General features: G+C 42.6%; 1 protein-coding gene across 1 annotated transcript; it reads right to left on the bottom strand.

Moving 5' to 3' along the window:
• Positions 1-209: 209 nt before the first annotated feature.
• Positions 210-15039, bottom strand: LOC122871823 (indian hedgehog B protein-like). The gene is made up of 3 exons (XM_044187240.1): positions 13900-15039; positions 8167-8428; positions 210-2460 (listed from the first exon to the last, which is right to left on the bottom strand). Exons 1-3 carry the CDS (start codon positions 14197-14199, stop codon positions 1763-1765), a joined length of 1260 nt encoding a protein of 419 aa, XP_044043175.1. The 5' UTR covers positions 14200-15039; the 3' UTR covers positions 210-1762.
• Between the last annotated feature and the right edge of the window lie 1198 nt (positions 15040-16237).

The raw sequence follows: 16237 nt of genomic DNA, 5'->3' as shown, positions 1-16237 counted from the left end.
GTCAGATGTGAGGGCTAAATCAGTCCTGACCCCCTCTGGAGACGCGCATTCATCAGCTGCAGATATATTTACAGTACAATGACAGACATGAAGCAGAGTGCGCCTGCTTTTCAAACAGGAAGCCGGTAGATGTCAGTAAAGGTGCGTTCACGTGTCAACAGGTCACCCACACCTGCATCAGACAATGAACAAATGAAACAACACACAGCTCATTTCCATATAATTTAATTTCAAAAATAAATCTTTTTAATATCTCTTCACCTATAATAACTTCATAAACATTATTGGATTTCTGTAAACAAATAACATTTAAATACACTCTATCATTTATTCTAAAAATCGCTGTATTAAAGCTGTAATGTTACATACAAAGAGAACAACATCCCTGTGGACTTCACCATGAAACTAAATCCCTTAAAGGTTTACCTTGAAACCCTTTCTGTTTAAGTAATTAAGATGTTTTAATGGGACATTGTAATATATTACATCTTTTCATTGATTATCTGCGTCGTTTGAGGGCTTTTTAAGGGGTAAAACACATTTAAATTGACCAATAACTTTCCCTTTAAATTACACATTATGTTTTACATATTTGACAAATCAACTAATTATCAATGTTTTTTTTTAAGGTTGGGTTCATGTACAGGTGTACGCTATTTAAAGGGATTCTTACTCAGATTTCAGGTATTTCAAAAGGTTCACTCCAGATTAATGGTAAATGAATTCATAGAATCATGGATTGTATTATATTAAGGGATTTTAATGGGTTTTCTGCACAGATTAAGGATTTTTGAGGGTTAAAAACCTCTTAAAGTGGACCAAAACAACACGAAAGCCGTCCCTCAGTTTACAGCAGGCCTTAAAAGCACCTTAATTTTTCAATTAATATGAAAATCCAGGAATGGCTTTCATGCGATTTGGTACATTTTAAAGGTTTCATTCATTTAAGCAACAATAGTGATGCAATTAAGGTATTTGTAATGTGGATAATTAACTGTAATATAATATGGTATGTTTAATGGATTATCTGTATGGTTTAAGGGCTTTGTAAGTGGTGAAAAACCCCTAAAACTGACCATATAACATGAAAACCATCCCTTAATTTATACCTTAAAAAGTGTTTTTAATTTTTCATTTAAGGGGGATGGCTTTGGGTAAAGTTTTTTTTTTTTTTTTACCGCTTTAATCCACAAAGAAAACCCATTAAATCACCTAAATCCCAACAATAACTCCTTAAAATGAGAACTAACTAATTATGGAGGAAGTCACGTACCTCTGCTTCATTTGTTAATTAAGGGCTTTTGAAATGAAAGTGTTTTTAAGGGGCTCAGTTTTTCAAATTAATGGACAAATTAAAGGTTCTCTGGCTCCCATACTTGTGTTTTCAAGGGTAGATTAAGGCTTTAAGGGTATTTTAAGGGATTATTGTTTCATAGTGTTTTAAGGATACAAGTGTCACCAAAAGTCTTTGAAACATCCACGCTTGTTTGAGCTCATTCTGCCTCTGAATGCTCTTATATTTGCTGTCTGTGTCTGTGGTTTTGGGAGAATTCATCTGTCAGTTCACAGCTTGTTCTTCCCTCTTTGTCCCGCTGAAAAACTCCCATCAGGCCTCAGCAGGACGTCTCCCACCTCGTCAGCTGGTTCATCGTGGTCTCGTACAGCTCTACAGGCTTGTATTTGGGGTCATCCCAGTTACAAAGTGAGGGGTTCAGGTTCCTTTTTGATAAAAGTGTCCACCCGTGTTACCCTTTTTCCTTCCTCACCTGTCGTCCTGTGCCACACCCAGCGGGTGGAAGCGTCCCGAGTCCAGCAGCATCCTCCCCAGCCAGTGTAAAAGCCGCGAGTACCAGTGGATCCCGTCACTGTGGCTCCCAGTGGATCCAGTCCAGCTGTGAATCAGCCGGAGTGGCGAGAAGGCCCAGTGAGCCAGGGAGTGCTGGTCCACCACCGCATAGCAGGACGCCACCACCCCATCCACCACCAACGTCCCCTGCTGGGTCAGCGGTGCAAACGCCCCCCTGCTGTCCTTCACGCTGACCCGGGTGATCTGAGACAGACGCCCCTCGCTGTGCCTCTGTCCCGCTTTGCCCTCTGACACCAGCACACACTGTCCCGGCTGGGCGTCGCTGGCGTACACAGTCCTGAGGGCGCCACGGGCCGGCACCGCCCCCTCTGAGCAGTTTCCCTCGGACACAAATATCAGGTGGGCGGCGGTGAGCGAGAGATGGGCTCCAGCTTCTGTCTGCAGGGTGTAGAAGAGCTTCCGGGTCACAGGGTCGTGGTCCAGGAAGGCCAGGACTTCACTGTAAACCAGCTCCCCGCTGCCATCGCTGCCTGCCGAGGCCAGGACGCGCTCGCCAGGTCGCAGGTCACCGATGGACTTCTGCCCGCCGCTCTCCAGCGCGACCAAGGCCTCGCCGGGGAAACAACCTCCAGATTTAGCTGCCACTGAGTGGTCTGAAAGACAGCGAGAGAGAGAGAGACGAGGAGGTTAAACAGGACGTCCTGAAGTATGGAGGCTCATTCCTGCCAGAATAAGAAAAAAAATAATAAAGTTAGAAATGATAATTTTAACTTTTTATGACTTTTTGATTCCAAATTATGAGACACTATGTTATAATGCTGAGATAGTAAGTCAGAATTATAACATGGCAGACATTCTGACTTACTGTCTCATAATTTTGAATTTTAAAATTTGATTATTATCTTGTAATTGTGACTTAAAAAGTACTTTTTGATACTTTTGATGTTAGTAAGTCACAATTATGACTTAAAATCATAATCTTGACTTTGTACTTCATTATTTTGATTACATTATGGTTTAATTTTGACTTGCTATCTAATACATTTGACTCACAATCTCATAATTTGATTTATAATCTCTTAATTGCATTTAAAAAGTCAAACGTTTGACTTATATTTGACTTTAAAAGTAGATTTTGAATTAATAAGTCATAATTGTGTCTAAGTATCTCATAGGAGTGACTTAAACAAATCAAACTTTGACTTATCTCATGAATTTTGATTTGGAAAGTCATAATTTTGACTTAAAAAGTAAATTTTGACATAAAGAAATATCAACTTTGACGTAGAATCTCGCATTTCTGACTTGCCTTCTCATAAATTTGACTGAAGTAAACATTTTGACTTAGTTTCTCATAGTTTCTGACTCATAACTGTGTTAAATTATTATCTCATCATTTTGACTTAACAAAGGTCAAACATTTAAATGAGTATTTCGATTTTTGCCATTCCTAACATTTCATCAATGTTCCTTTTTTTATTGTCCTGACAGGAATGGACTTCCATACAAAAGGCCTTTAGCACACAATAAATCTTTTCAACTCCCTTTAGCTAAATATTGACTTTTTTCTTTCCTCCACTGGACATAAAAGAGCAATAACCAGATAAAGGCTCCTGTTTGCAGCCCTGAAAAAAGACTTTGTGTGTGTGTACATGTGTGTCCAGGCAGGATTGTGTTCGAGACAATGAGTCCGCACACTTGAAAGTGACACTTGAGGACTGTCTCAAGTCTATCTGGGGATAAATATTTGGGGAAGGTAGGAAAGCCAAGGCCAGGTGATAAGATAAGTCACCTGAAGGAGGAAGGAGCCGAGCGGGAAAATCAGCCAGCAGGTTAATCATCTGACAAACCGACACAGGACTCCAGTTCAACTCCAGTACGATTAAAAACGTCTCCCCCAGGTTTAAAGAAGCAGACTGGACTGCAGGATGCTTGGCGTTGAGTGTCAGCTCTTTTAAAAAAGGTTTTAAAAGGGTTTATATAATTAAAATTTGACAATAAACTTTTATGACTTTTTCAGGAAGTCAGGAATTTATTCTTTATTTAGTATTTAGATATTTATTTAATTGTTATTTAATGAATAATTAATTATATATATATATATTTGTTTTAATATATTAATATATTTTCAATATTATTTTTTTACAGAGGCCGGCAGGTGTCAAGATTAAATTTATTTTTCTAATTTGTGCTCTTGAATTTCCTAATAAGTTGAAATGTTGAACTACAAAGTTTTATTTACGAGGTTATGAAATGGTAAATGGTCTAAATTATGACTTTTTAAATCAAAATTCTCAGATAAATCAAAACGGTTTAAATTTTTATTTACTTTTTCATCATTTGACTCAGTAAATCTCAAAATGTTTGATTAGCAAGTCAAAACTGTGACTATTGTGTCACAATTTTGGCTTAAAAAGACTTACCATGAGTAATGATATAGTTAATAATAAAGTATAAGTATAAATAAAATAATACAGTTGTGTTTTGGATTTTGGACGTAGACACCTGGACATATTTTGGATTGTGTGTCGAGTATAAACATTATTATCTTTGACATCTTTTATTTTAAAATGTGCAGTTTTTGACCACTAGCAGCACTATGGAGTGATATTTTTACACACCAGTATTTCACTGATTGACAGTCGGTGGCAGTAACGAGCAAAGATACGTACCAACACAGGCAGGGAAGAAGAAGACTGCTCGCAAGTAAACAAGGATGGAGACGATGCTCGGTTTTAAATATTCAAAAAACTGGCTTTGCAAATGTTTTATGAGGAAGGAAACACATTCGACGCGGTTTTTAGACCTCAAGGATTCATGCAATGACACTGAATGTAAACATACATTTATTTGTTTACAAGAAAACTCCTTTAAAGGGCATTTTTAAAAAAAAATCTGGTTCATGTTATGTACTGGTAATTTGTTGTTTTTTTTAATTCAAAAAGAAATTAGTCATTTGAGGTGAACAAAAATTTTTTAAAGTTAACTTTCAAGTTTCCAGACCCGTGTAGCTGAAACATTTCTGCTCTGACTATAACGTGTTGATTACTCTGTGCTGGCCATGTCTCTCTTGCAAAAGAGATAATGTATATCAAGTTAAATGGTTAAATAAATAAATAAAAACGGTTTAAATCCTCTGAAAGTGTGATGAAGAGATGCAGCCTCTCATGAAACATCTATTCCACGTTGGCTGTTGATTCCTTTGCAAGAGCAATGGATTTAAAATCTAATCCTGAGCCATATGCTTCATCATATAGACACTGTTCTACATTATGAAGCCAAAAGCACCATAAATAGTTTGTTTTTTTAATAAAGAGTGACTTTTCTCTAATGGTAGTAGTAAAAAACTGAAAATATTACCTTCCTAACTCTCTTCCTGGTTTGACCACAGAAATATTTCTCATCTTGTTGATGTAAAGCAGCAGAAGTCTGAGGTGAAATGTGTTAAACTTGCTCCATTAATCCCTGTGTTTCTTCCTTTTCTCAGTCTCCCCCCTTTTCCAGTCCAGTCCTGGTGCTTTGCTGCCCCCTAGTGGTTGTTTCCTCTTGCTGACTACAGTCCAGCGGCCCCCCTTTGAGTGCCTTTAAGAAGGATTTGGGGGGATTTGTTGATGGAGAGCTCATCAGTTACAACTTTTCCTCAGCTGGCTTGATTTTTCTTCTCGAGATCGGTTTCTTTTCTTTGTCTTGTTTTGAGGGATTTTGAGGAAAAACAGGAGAAACAAAAAGGAGAAATCAAAAACATGAAAAAAAATACCAACTTGATTGGTTGCCCTTCTGATCAAGTCAAGGACTGGGCCCTCGCAACCCGATCTGGGAGGGAAGGAGAGAGGAGGAGAGGGAACAGGAAGGAAAAAGAGAGATAAAGTAGGAAAAAGGAGAAAGAAAGAGGGGAAAAGAAAAGGAAAATCTCAGTTACCACTCAGTGTAAAATGTGTCAGGGGGTGCGTTAAAGGGGGCGTTTCAATTTTGATGCATTTTTACAAGTGTGTGTGACTTTCAGCATATGTGTGTGTCCACTTCTGGATGGCACATTTGTGTTACTTTTCATGCTAGCTGCACATTTGTGGTTATGAACAGACACTAGGCTGAGTATGTCGAACCTTAATGCGAATGTGTGTGACCTCGGCAGCTGATTTCATACAACAAGGAGCCAATTTCCCCTTAGTATTAACATGCAAGCTGTACCCGGTAATCTTTTCTGGAAGAAGACTCTTGTGTTAACTCTTGCTGCTATCTCAAGCTGCACGTCAAAAAGCTAAAAGCTACTGAAAGAAAGTAGAGCTTAACACAGAAACACGGGAGTCTCAAAGTATATTCAAAGTATTTAACAATACTTTGAATTTACGTTGCGGCCACCAGTTTAAATTATTTCAACTTCTTTTCTCAGCAATCGTGTTTTTCTCACATTTTGGTTCTGCAGATGGCTTTACTTACTACAGTACCCATGAGCCTCAGCTGGTGTTGCCACGGAGAAGAAGCTTGTTAGAGGCTTGACTCAGAGCAGTACAACTGGAATGGGGAACAAAACCCAGCGCCAGAGTTGCCAGATTCATCCAAAACTGGCCCAGAATCCGCCGATTATTTCTACCAAATGTAATGTTTAGCCTCTGTACCCGAGTTTTAAGCTCAGTGATTGGATGCTTCTTACTGAAATGCACCTTGGGAATCGTAGCTAACTTCTCTCCTTCAGTTTTTTATGCACCTTTGACTTTTTAATCAATATATTCTAATGCAGTTGTTCATCGTTTGTACTGATGATTCAACCAGAGGAGTTTTATGTCCATCCAAAGCCAAAGAAGAGCTCCAGCACTCTCGTCTGTGCAGAAAATGAACCAGACTTTTATTTCCTGAACCCTGGACGCCTGAAACAGCTTCTTCCACTTCGTTACTCTGTTAGGATTTTCTGGCTCTACTAACTCACAAAGATAGCGACCAGCACCAAACTACTACCACTATAGCCTAGTTTATCTACTCCTTGTGCTGAGCATCTCATAAACTACCTAGCTTCTTTGCTAGCTTTTATGTGGTTGTATTTGAAATGTCTTATATATGCTAATCTAGAGTTTCTCATTCTCAAAGTCTAAATTCCCAGGCTTCATTGTCCTGATTTCTGCATTTTACTTTTCTAAAATGACCTGATACGTGGTTGTATAGATGAGCCGGCTTCTGCGTGAGGAAAGCAAAAAAGCCACAAACAGCTCACAGAAGCAAAAACTTAGGCGTGATGTAGAACTTGGCCTAACCTGAGGATATATGGGGTGAGTGGCAGATGAGACAGATGAAGAAGAGGGGAAATGTAAGAGCTAGCAAGTGCCCACATACTTGAAGATGCAAGCAAGTAGAAAGTTAGCAATCAGGGACAGAGGAGTGAAACTAAAAATGTTAGAAAGACAGGAAAAGGCAGCGGCAGCAGTTCCCGACAAAAGCGGCCGTCAGTCTTTTAACCTTAAACAGAAAAGCACTCCTACTCCTGCAGATATGATACTTGAGTTTTGATACCAAAACAATACTTAACTCTGAGGAATATAAACATGCCACAAGGGGAAAACATGTATCACCACCACCAAAACTTGTCACACAGTACTGGTTTTGTAATGCTGTTTAAGGCTGCAAAGCTTCCATTCAGATTGCTGGCAGTTAGATTAGTAATACATCAAAGCTGAGTAGGAGGGCTTTTGTCAACTCCGAGTGCGAGGCTGTGGTTTTCTCCTGTGCACCAGTTCAGTCCCAGTACACACTGGACTTGAAAAAGTATAGCTGGTACCAGACTGGGAGTTCGTGTCCTACAAAACACTTTGGTTAAGGTTCGGGAAAGGTCACAGTCCTGGTTAAATAATGAAAAAGTAAACTGTCTCAAGTCACTGTTGACCTTTTTAAAGATCTTTTCCTAACCTTAACCAAACACCGTGAGTTACCTAAACATAGCCATTAACACGTTAATCATGCTTTAGCTGCGTTGAACGGATGTTGTAAGAGAGCTTCGCAGATTCGATACGTTCAACAGTCATTAAAAACGTTTCCTCACTATGTTGATCCACTGCTTCAAATTAGTCAGGGTTGGGAAAGGGGATGCAACTTTTTAAAATGATCCAGCTTCTTTCCTGATTTCTTCAGTTTGAATGTATCTTAAAGATCTCAGTATGCCTCAGAGTAAGTGCTCGGTGGATCGTCTAACAGTGACTTCAGGTGGGTCCGTTTGGAATATATCTAAACATCTGTAGACGTGGTCTGACAACACGTCGTACGAACTCGTCCGTTGGAAGCATACTGAGGCCTTTCCTTTGAGCTGCAGACCAGGGTGTCTGCAGGCTCTCTGGAAAACATTCCTCTTAACAAAAGCACCTGTCCTCCCTCACCTGACTTGACGCTGCAGTGGATGTGTGCCTTGGACTCGTAGTAGACCCAGTCAAACCCGGCCTCCACCGCCAGTCGCGCCAGCATGGCGTACTTGTTCCTGTCCCGGTCCGAGGTGGTGATGTCCACCGCCCGGCCCTCGTAGTGCAGAGACTCCTCCGAGTGGTGGCCGTCCTCGTCCCAGCCCTCGGTGACCCGCAGCCGGACCCCGGGCCACAGGTTCATCACCGAGATGGCCAGAGAGTTCAGCCTGTCTTTGCAGCGCTGCAGCAAAAGAGACACATCTGTCTTATGTCTTGCATGTCTACATAAATATTATCGTCTGTGTACAAATCTATTTTTTTGCACGTGTATTTAACAAATATCGGATATGAAGTATGTAAACAAACACTATATGGCCAAAAGTTTATGGCCACCTGAACCTTACAGTCATATGTGATAGTTGAACTTCTATTTCCAAAACCATGTTCATTAATGTGTTGCCATAACAGTCTTTTCCACCAGATGTGGAACCTGCTGCAGCGATTTGCTCCCATTCAGCCACAAGAACATAGTGGGAACTGCTGTAGCATTAAGATTATATATATATATATATATATATAAACTATCTATGTTCATATATGGCCATAAACTGGGAGAAAAATCTCAGAATCAACCTCAGAGTGATGACTTCATGTCTGACAGGTTTTGCCCTCTTTGTAAAATAAAGGTCGGTTGCTATGGAGACAGATATTAGCAGGTATCAGCAGGTCAGTGTCGTCCCACCTGGCTTTACGGTTTTCCGGAGGGCTTTTATTCTGGAAAACCTGCAGTAACGTCTTCCTCGCTCTCCCTTAATAACTAAGCCGAGAGTTCGTTCCTGTGGAATTTCAGGCTTTTGTATAAATCATTTTACATATAAATACCTTATTTTACCTTGTTACTCTGTTTTATGCACTTTATTTGAATTCAAATCGTTTACTGCACTCAGATTTTCAATATGCCCATACACTTAGAATGGTTTTATGTTGTGTCTGATGTTTTTTATAGCCCGGTCCTGAAGAAACAATATCTGTATTTTCTAAACCTGAAACGACGAACGAACTTTAACAGCGTTTTTCCTCTTGGTCGTCGTGTCAGGACGTGTCGACCTACATATAACACATCCTTGATCTGGCGGGGATGAACTAAGCTGTGTGGAATCAAAGTGATGGTAGTTGCATTGAATTTAGGAAATTTGGCATTTTTAAATCTCTCATGTTCTGAGGTTTTGATTCCAGCAGGCACGTTCATGTTTACAGGGCGTGTGGAACAAACCTTTTCTCTGTTTTATGTGCTCAGTTTATGGTTGGATGTATTGCTTGTTGACCCTCCTGTCACATTATTATTTGTTATTCTCCTGTATGATCACAGGAGTGTCCTCACAGACTGCAGACTTGACCTTTGAACTCCTTCCTGCTGTTTGTTTAGGCCCCGCCCACCACTGCTGCACTCTGAGCCTGAACTTTGAAACCAATCAGAGAGTAGATGTGCTACAAAGAGGCCTTCTGCTTACCCCCATCCACTTCACCAAATCCCCGTCACCCCTCTCCCCCTTGTCTGCGGCTGCAGCCTTCCCACAATGCACCCCTGCTGTCCCAGCTCGGCCTCATGTTTGCTCTCTGTGGTGAGCGAAGGGAGCTATGTTAAGGACGGATGGAGGGGTGAAGGGGGACTGTGAGGTTATAGGGTGGTTGGTGATGGGGAGGGGGTCAAGGGGATGGCTGCTACGTGAACAAGAGGTCCTCAGCGTCCCTCTAAACCTGGAGTCTGGTCGGGGTGAGCAAACAGAAGGTGAGAGGGCCTATTGAAGGACTCATTCAACTCCCTCCCGCTCCAGCTCTCGCAAATAAATCCTCCAGTTGGCTCCGTGTATCTAATCCACACCCAGGCTGCATTGTCAGGGCGGCTGGGGCGTCAAGCAGGATTTATCTCAGGTAGTGACATCTCAAATACACCTGGTCTGATTTTCACAAAATAAAGGGGGAGATTTGTGCCAAGAGACCAGTTTTGGCTAAATTTAACAGGACAACGAGGTCCGACGTTTAGGAGCCAATAAGTTTTCACAAGCGTAGGAGGAGAAATCTTTTTTTATTTTTTATTTTTTTTAAAGGCACAGATTGGTTCAAAGTGGAAGCAATGTGACGTTAAAACAATTTGGGGGTAAATTTAACAAGATGATGAGTTTTATCAGCTGACCAAAGGAGGGCTGTGTGAGAAGAGCTGAAGACATCTCAGCCAGCTCTCAGACTTCATTAAAAAACTGCACATATTAGCCTGCAGAGGGGGCTGTTCTGAGACTTGATGTGTCCAGTTTTGACCATCTCAACCTATTTTCACAAATGTGTGGGGGATTCATTTTAATATGGCATGAGGTTCCTATTTCACACTCAAAGATGAAATTTCAAGACACTGACCAAATGAAGGCCAGGCCATTTTGAACAGTTACCTCAGCTTGTCCAGTTTTCACAAACATAGCGGAGGAATAGCCTGCCAATCAGACTGCATTGCTTTTTTTATTCATTAAACTAATTCAGCCTGAAATTAATGTCAATTGTCATGATTAAAATCAATGTCTTGTTGGGAAGCAGGTTATTTTGTTTTGCCTCAACCTGTGGGAGTGAAGTAGCCCACCGCAGACGCCATTTTGAGTCTAAATGGAAGCAGCTGTAGGGTCGCTATGAGCAGTTAGCTTAAAGAAAAATGTCGATTTCAGAGTAGTTTTTACTGTAAGCTGACTTGTACAGCTGTGTCCAACTCTCCCACGCTAATTTCCATTTTTATATCCATTATCTGCTACAGCTAGCAGCTACAAAGGAAGCTAATCCAAAGCTCTGATTGGTCGATTGTTTCTCTAAAAAGTGAAAATATTCATTTAAATCGATGCACAAATTGGCAAAGTGGATGATTCAGAGGTCTGAAACCCTACTATAGTAATTTATTAAAACAAGAAGGCACAGATTGGTCTAAACAGGGAGCAGTTGTCACCAGGAGGATGAGTCCAGATATTTAGGAATATGAATTAAGTTGGATTTGGATGGATGAGGCTTTGAATAACACAGATTGACACCAAAGGTTTGACCAAAGTGTTATTTCATTTATTTCTTTTGGTATTTTTTTAACTTTAACCCAGCATATCTCCCACTCTACCTGTTTGATTTTGATGAAACTTGGAGGAATTGAGCATGTTGGCATTTTTATGTAATTTGTAAAATGATAATTTAAACAGTTTAATTTCCCTGACAGGAAACTATTCTATAAGTCACAATTACTTACTTAAGATCTGCTCACATCCGGTGAAATTACATGTTTCTGGTCAATCAAAGGTCAAAATAAGAACCTTTTAAAGGCCATAAATGCCTCCATTAAGATTAAACCCGGAGGGAAGTTTAATCTGTTGGGTTTTATTTCACTTGACTGACAGACCAAATGAAAGAAATCAAAATTACAGTCTGAAGTCTTATTAAATCAAGGCTGCATGACTGGTTCTCTCAGTGATGCGGCGGTTCATGAATCTAATTAAGAGTGAAAAGTGGGATTAAACGCTATAAAACGCGTTTTCCACGCCGGCTGTGATAAGAATAGCTCGTGGCTCGCTGGCCACAGATGCCTTTTCACGGTGTTCATTGTGGATTTCAGCGACCGATGTTTTCTCTCTGCGGTCAGAGCAACGAGCTGGACTTCATAAATCAGACGATAGATTTTGTTGGTTTTCCTTTCAAGGTGTACAGATCGGGGGTTTCTGCAGGAGCGGCTCGGGCACTAAACCGCTGGCTGCACAAACATTGGACGCGCGGGCCGACAGCACGCGCCTCTGCACACCTTCGCGCTGCAAAAAATGTCCTTCTGAACGCGTCAGACAGTCTCATGTGGCGTCTAAAAGTCTTGTTTTCTTGAGATGAGGGGGACAAAATCTGCAAAACCCGAAGTGTCTTCTCTCGATTTCATCGCAATTTGATTGTTTTCTTAAATCAAAGAACGTGGTTTTTCCAGAAAACGGGGCGATCTTCCTTCTTTTTTTTTTTTTTTTTTGAGAAATCTTTACGCGTCAGAAATCCCTGAAATTAGTGATAATTTATTGGAAATAAGTGAAATAATCGTGCACTTTTCCCATTTCTTTACACGCGCTTTGAAGAGAAAACTGAGCTCGTTAAAAAGGCCGCGTTAAATGTGGAGGAGGACACTTTTTGCAGCGCGGCTTCGCCGGTGAACAGTCGCGTCTGTATGCAGCAGGAGCGCCCGGGAAAAGGCGAATAAAAAAAAAAAAGCTGTATAATTAAGCCTTCAACACAAGTGAAGTGGGCTATTTTTGCACATGTGCGCTGCGAAAACAAACAAAAAAAGTAACGCGGAATAGTAAAAGACAAACAGGACGCTGTCCGCTGCGGCTTGGAGCCCATAAATTGTGTGCAGGTCAGCGCCGTCGACGCGCCGCGGCTCGCGCGCTGCAAAAAGTGGCCCGTTTCACCGAAACGGCTGTCTGATCTTTATATTTCATTAACAAGGCTCAAGTGGGCTGATTTTTTTTATCTTTCTTGCCTTTTTTTTTGGAGTAAGTTTTTAGGAGAAGTGGCAACATCTTGAGAAAAAGCAGACAGAAAGATTCCAGCTGATGTTGGAAATTAAAAACTCTTGAATCAGGTTTATTTGCACTAAAGACAAAGCGAATGAACTCATCCCTATTTCATGATCTCGCCTCTTGCATTTAAAAGACGTTATCTGGTACATTCGTTCACTTAAATCCAGCTGAAGAGACATTTCTTGCAGTGCGCGCAGCGAGGTGACAGCTCCAGACCAGAGTGCGCGCTTTCATTCCCCACGTGGGTCTGTGGACATAAGCGCTGCAGCTCGGAGAGGAAGCCCGCGGTCACAAGAGCCAGATATAAATACTTTATTCCTGGGGAAATTGGGAGTCAAATAAATTCCACCCGGGGCCACATCAATGACGGTGTCGTAAAAAATTTTGACAGTCCAAAAGGCGACTGTTAACTCTGGCCAGTCGGGCTAAAAACGAAAACGGTAAACATCAGTACACGCTCGACCCGGGCTCTAACCAAATACGACTTTTGGCTGTTTTTCCACCAAAAACACGATGTAAAACAGAGGACATAGTGTTTTAATTAAGAGCGACCGCTTTTCCATACATTTTTAGACGGGGTTGCCCCCTTTTATGCACGCGCTGCCCACAGTGAGCCTCTGAGAGCTCGTGCGCAGCAGAAGAGGAGAGCTCGGATTCAAACTGGTCACCTACACAATCCAGAAACAAACTCCACCGTGTCAACAGCTGCAGGGCTGAAGAAGGAGTTGTGCAATCAGACTGATTTTGTAATCTGTTTCCCAAAGAGCAGCACTGCAAGAAAAATCCACCTTAAAACCATTTTCACTTGAGGAAAAATACGTCAAATTGTAGTTTTATTTTAATAAAGTTGAAATAATCCTCCAGAGAGGCAGCGGCTGTGATTTAAATCATGTGATACTTTGAAGACTTTTGGTAGATTTTACTCAAATCCTTAAGACAAATGTGAGCGAAGCACAGTTGTGTTTGTTAAGACAGATTTCTTTGCAGTGACGAACCTTGAGTCAACAAGAAATGCGTAAAAAGATAACAGTGTCCACACGTTTAAAGACTGGGCAAAGTGCAGCAGTGATGCGCCGAAATACCACCTTAATGCTGAAAACACCAGGCTAAAAGGCGCTACGGTGTCCGGGAGGGTTACCTGTGTCATCATGCGGTCGGCACCTGTGTTCTCCTCATCCTTGAAGATGATGTCGGGGTTGTAGTTCGGGGTGAGCTCCTTGAAGCGCTCAGAGTTCCGGGTTATTTTCCCTTCGTATCTCCCGCTGGCCCCTAAAGTCTTCTCGGCCACGTTGGGGCTGAACTGCTTGTAGGCGAGTGGCGCGAGCTTCCGCGGCGACCGCCTCTTGCCGTAGCCTCTACCCGGTCCGCAACCCTCGCTGACCGGCGAGAGGAGAAAGGCGCACCCGGCGAGGCACGTCACCAGCGTCGGGAGCAGCATTCCGCCCCGGGGCCGGTATGTAACCCCCCGGCGGGTGGCCAAAATGTCACCACTGTCTTTCTTTTGACGCGTGTCCCCCCGCGTGGGTTCCCCTTTATAATTTTAGAGTGGAGGTAACGGAGCAGGACTCATTCCCGAGTCCCCAAAAGTGGCCATTCCCGGCGCGTAAAAGTGGCCAGTGCGCCGCTGGAGACGAGCTGGAAAGACCTGAACCTGTCCTCTGGGCTGCTGACGCTCTCCTGTCCCGGGTGCACGCGGAGGCAGGGGCATAAATAGGCGAGGTGAGTTTATCTTGGCAGGCAGGTTCAAAGCTTTCTTTCTGTGTCGAAGCTGTGAGAAAAGGGCTACAGACAGACACGGAGGCGCGCGCTGCGTAGTCTGGCTGCGTCTGTTGGGCACGGCGGTCAAAGGGTGTCCCCGCAGCGGTTTCTGCCTCTCGGGTTTGTTCTCAATGCGTCCCTGTGGCGCAGGGCTGTTGGCAGAAATGGAAATGGAAGAGATCCTACTACAGTACAGATGAGGTGCCGCGGGACAAGAAGAAGACCGCGCCCTGCTGGACCTGCCCTCTGCTCTGTCCTCTCCTCCCATCGGGGCTGCACAGGCCGCGCGGCCGCCTTCATCTGTTTATTGTCAGCCTTCAGCCAAGAGGACAGACAAACACGGAGCCACGAGACTGTCCGGGCAGGCGCGCGCTCACTCCTGTCCTTTGGACCCTCGTCTTCAAGTTAAGACGCATGAGCAGGAGCGCAGGTGCGCGCGTGCAGACCTGCGCGCCAAAACTTTGGTTTTCTCACTGTGCAGGACCCCAACTTGGGAAAAAACACAACCTCAAGAGAAAAATCAGTGTGTGTGAAGGTCAAAACATTTCAGCTTTTCAATCTCAATGATTCTATATTTCCTACATTTCCCAGAATTCCCTTTAACACCCCTCCAGAGAGCAGACATGAAACTTTATGCATTAAACTGAACACAGAGAGCGGTGGTGATAAATGAAGAGATTTTCTTAATTGAACTTCCAGAAAACGTCAGATATCGCTGAACAGGCGACAGTGAGTGTAGCGAAGATAACAAACGCAGACTGAAGCTGTTTTAGAGGCTCGTTGTGCAACATCACCTTTCTGAAAACCCATTTTCACAGCAGGAACTGTACCACATGACCAGGAACCTTTTCAGGAACTCTACCTGCATTTCCACCGAAAGGAACCAGGGTCTAAATTTATGTCCTGCCCCAAAAAGGTGAACTTTCCAGTGGTTCATGAACTGTCAGGGAAGGGTTTGTAGTGCTGAACGTCGCCTTTGGCTGATGTGTTTGTTTGCATCTAATAATCCAGAAATGTCTGACAAATCAAACCTCATTCATTGGAGTTTCTCAGTCGTAATTACAACTTGGGTGTTGATTTAAGCAGCATTTACAAGTTGGAAAGTGGTAATTACAGTAACTCTGACAGGACTTGAACGCAGCATTAGATGCAGTGGAAACAATAGTTCCTCGGACTAAAAGTTCCTGGGAGTTTTGGTTAAAAGGGGTTAGTTTTTCCTGTCATTTGTCAGCCATCTGTGTATTAATATCACAATATAAAATTACAGATACCACGACAGAGCATTTTATTTTCCGACAAGAGGCCGCGTGCTGAGCCAGGTCGGGCTCTGAGATCAGCTGTGGAAAACGGAGCGGCTCGCTGCAGCGAAAGGTCCGGTTTCACCAACAGAGACACGACACCCAACACCCAGCCGCTGAGCCCGCTGAGCCCTCTGCTGATGTCATGCCCTCTGTCACAGGAGGCCAGACCGGGGTCTGAGGACCTGCAGGAGCCTTTAGGGTTTTCAGGGGCCCCAAGCGAAATTAGGAATAGACATGAATGCTGTTTTATTTAAGGGATTTAAGGACAAACAGTCTAAAGATAGATGTTCTCTTTGACAAAACCTGTATCAAATGAGGATGAAAAGTGCAATCTGCTCAGGACATTTCGCTGGAGAGGGACATTTAATGGGGCTGCACCTAACGATGATTTTCATTTTCAGCTAATCTGCCGATTAT

This window comes from Siniperca chuatsi, linkage group LG24 (assembly GCF_020085105.1).
Source record: "Siniperca chuatsi isolate FFG_IHB_CAS linkage group LG24, ASM2008510v1, whole genome shotgun sequence".
Lineage (NCBI taxonomy): Eukaryota > Metazoa > Chordata > Actinopteri > Centrarchiformes > Sinipercidae > Siniperca > Siniperca chuatsi.
The sequence above is the reverse complement of the archived record's forward strand: the minus strand, read 5'-3'. Positions and strand labels throughout refer to the sequence as shown.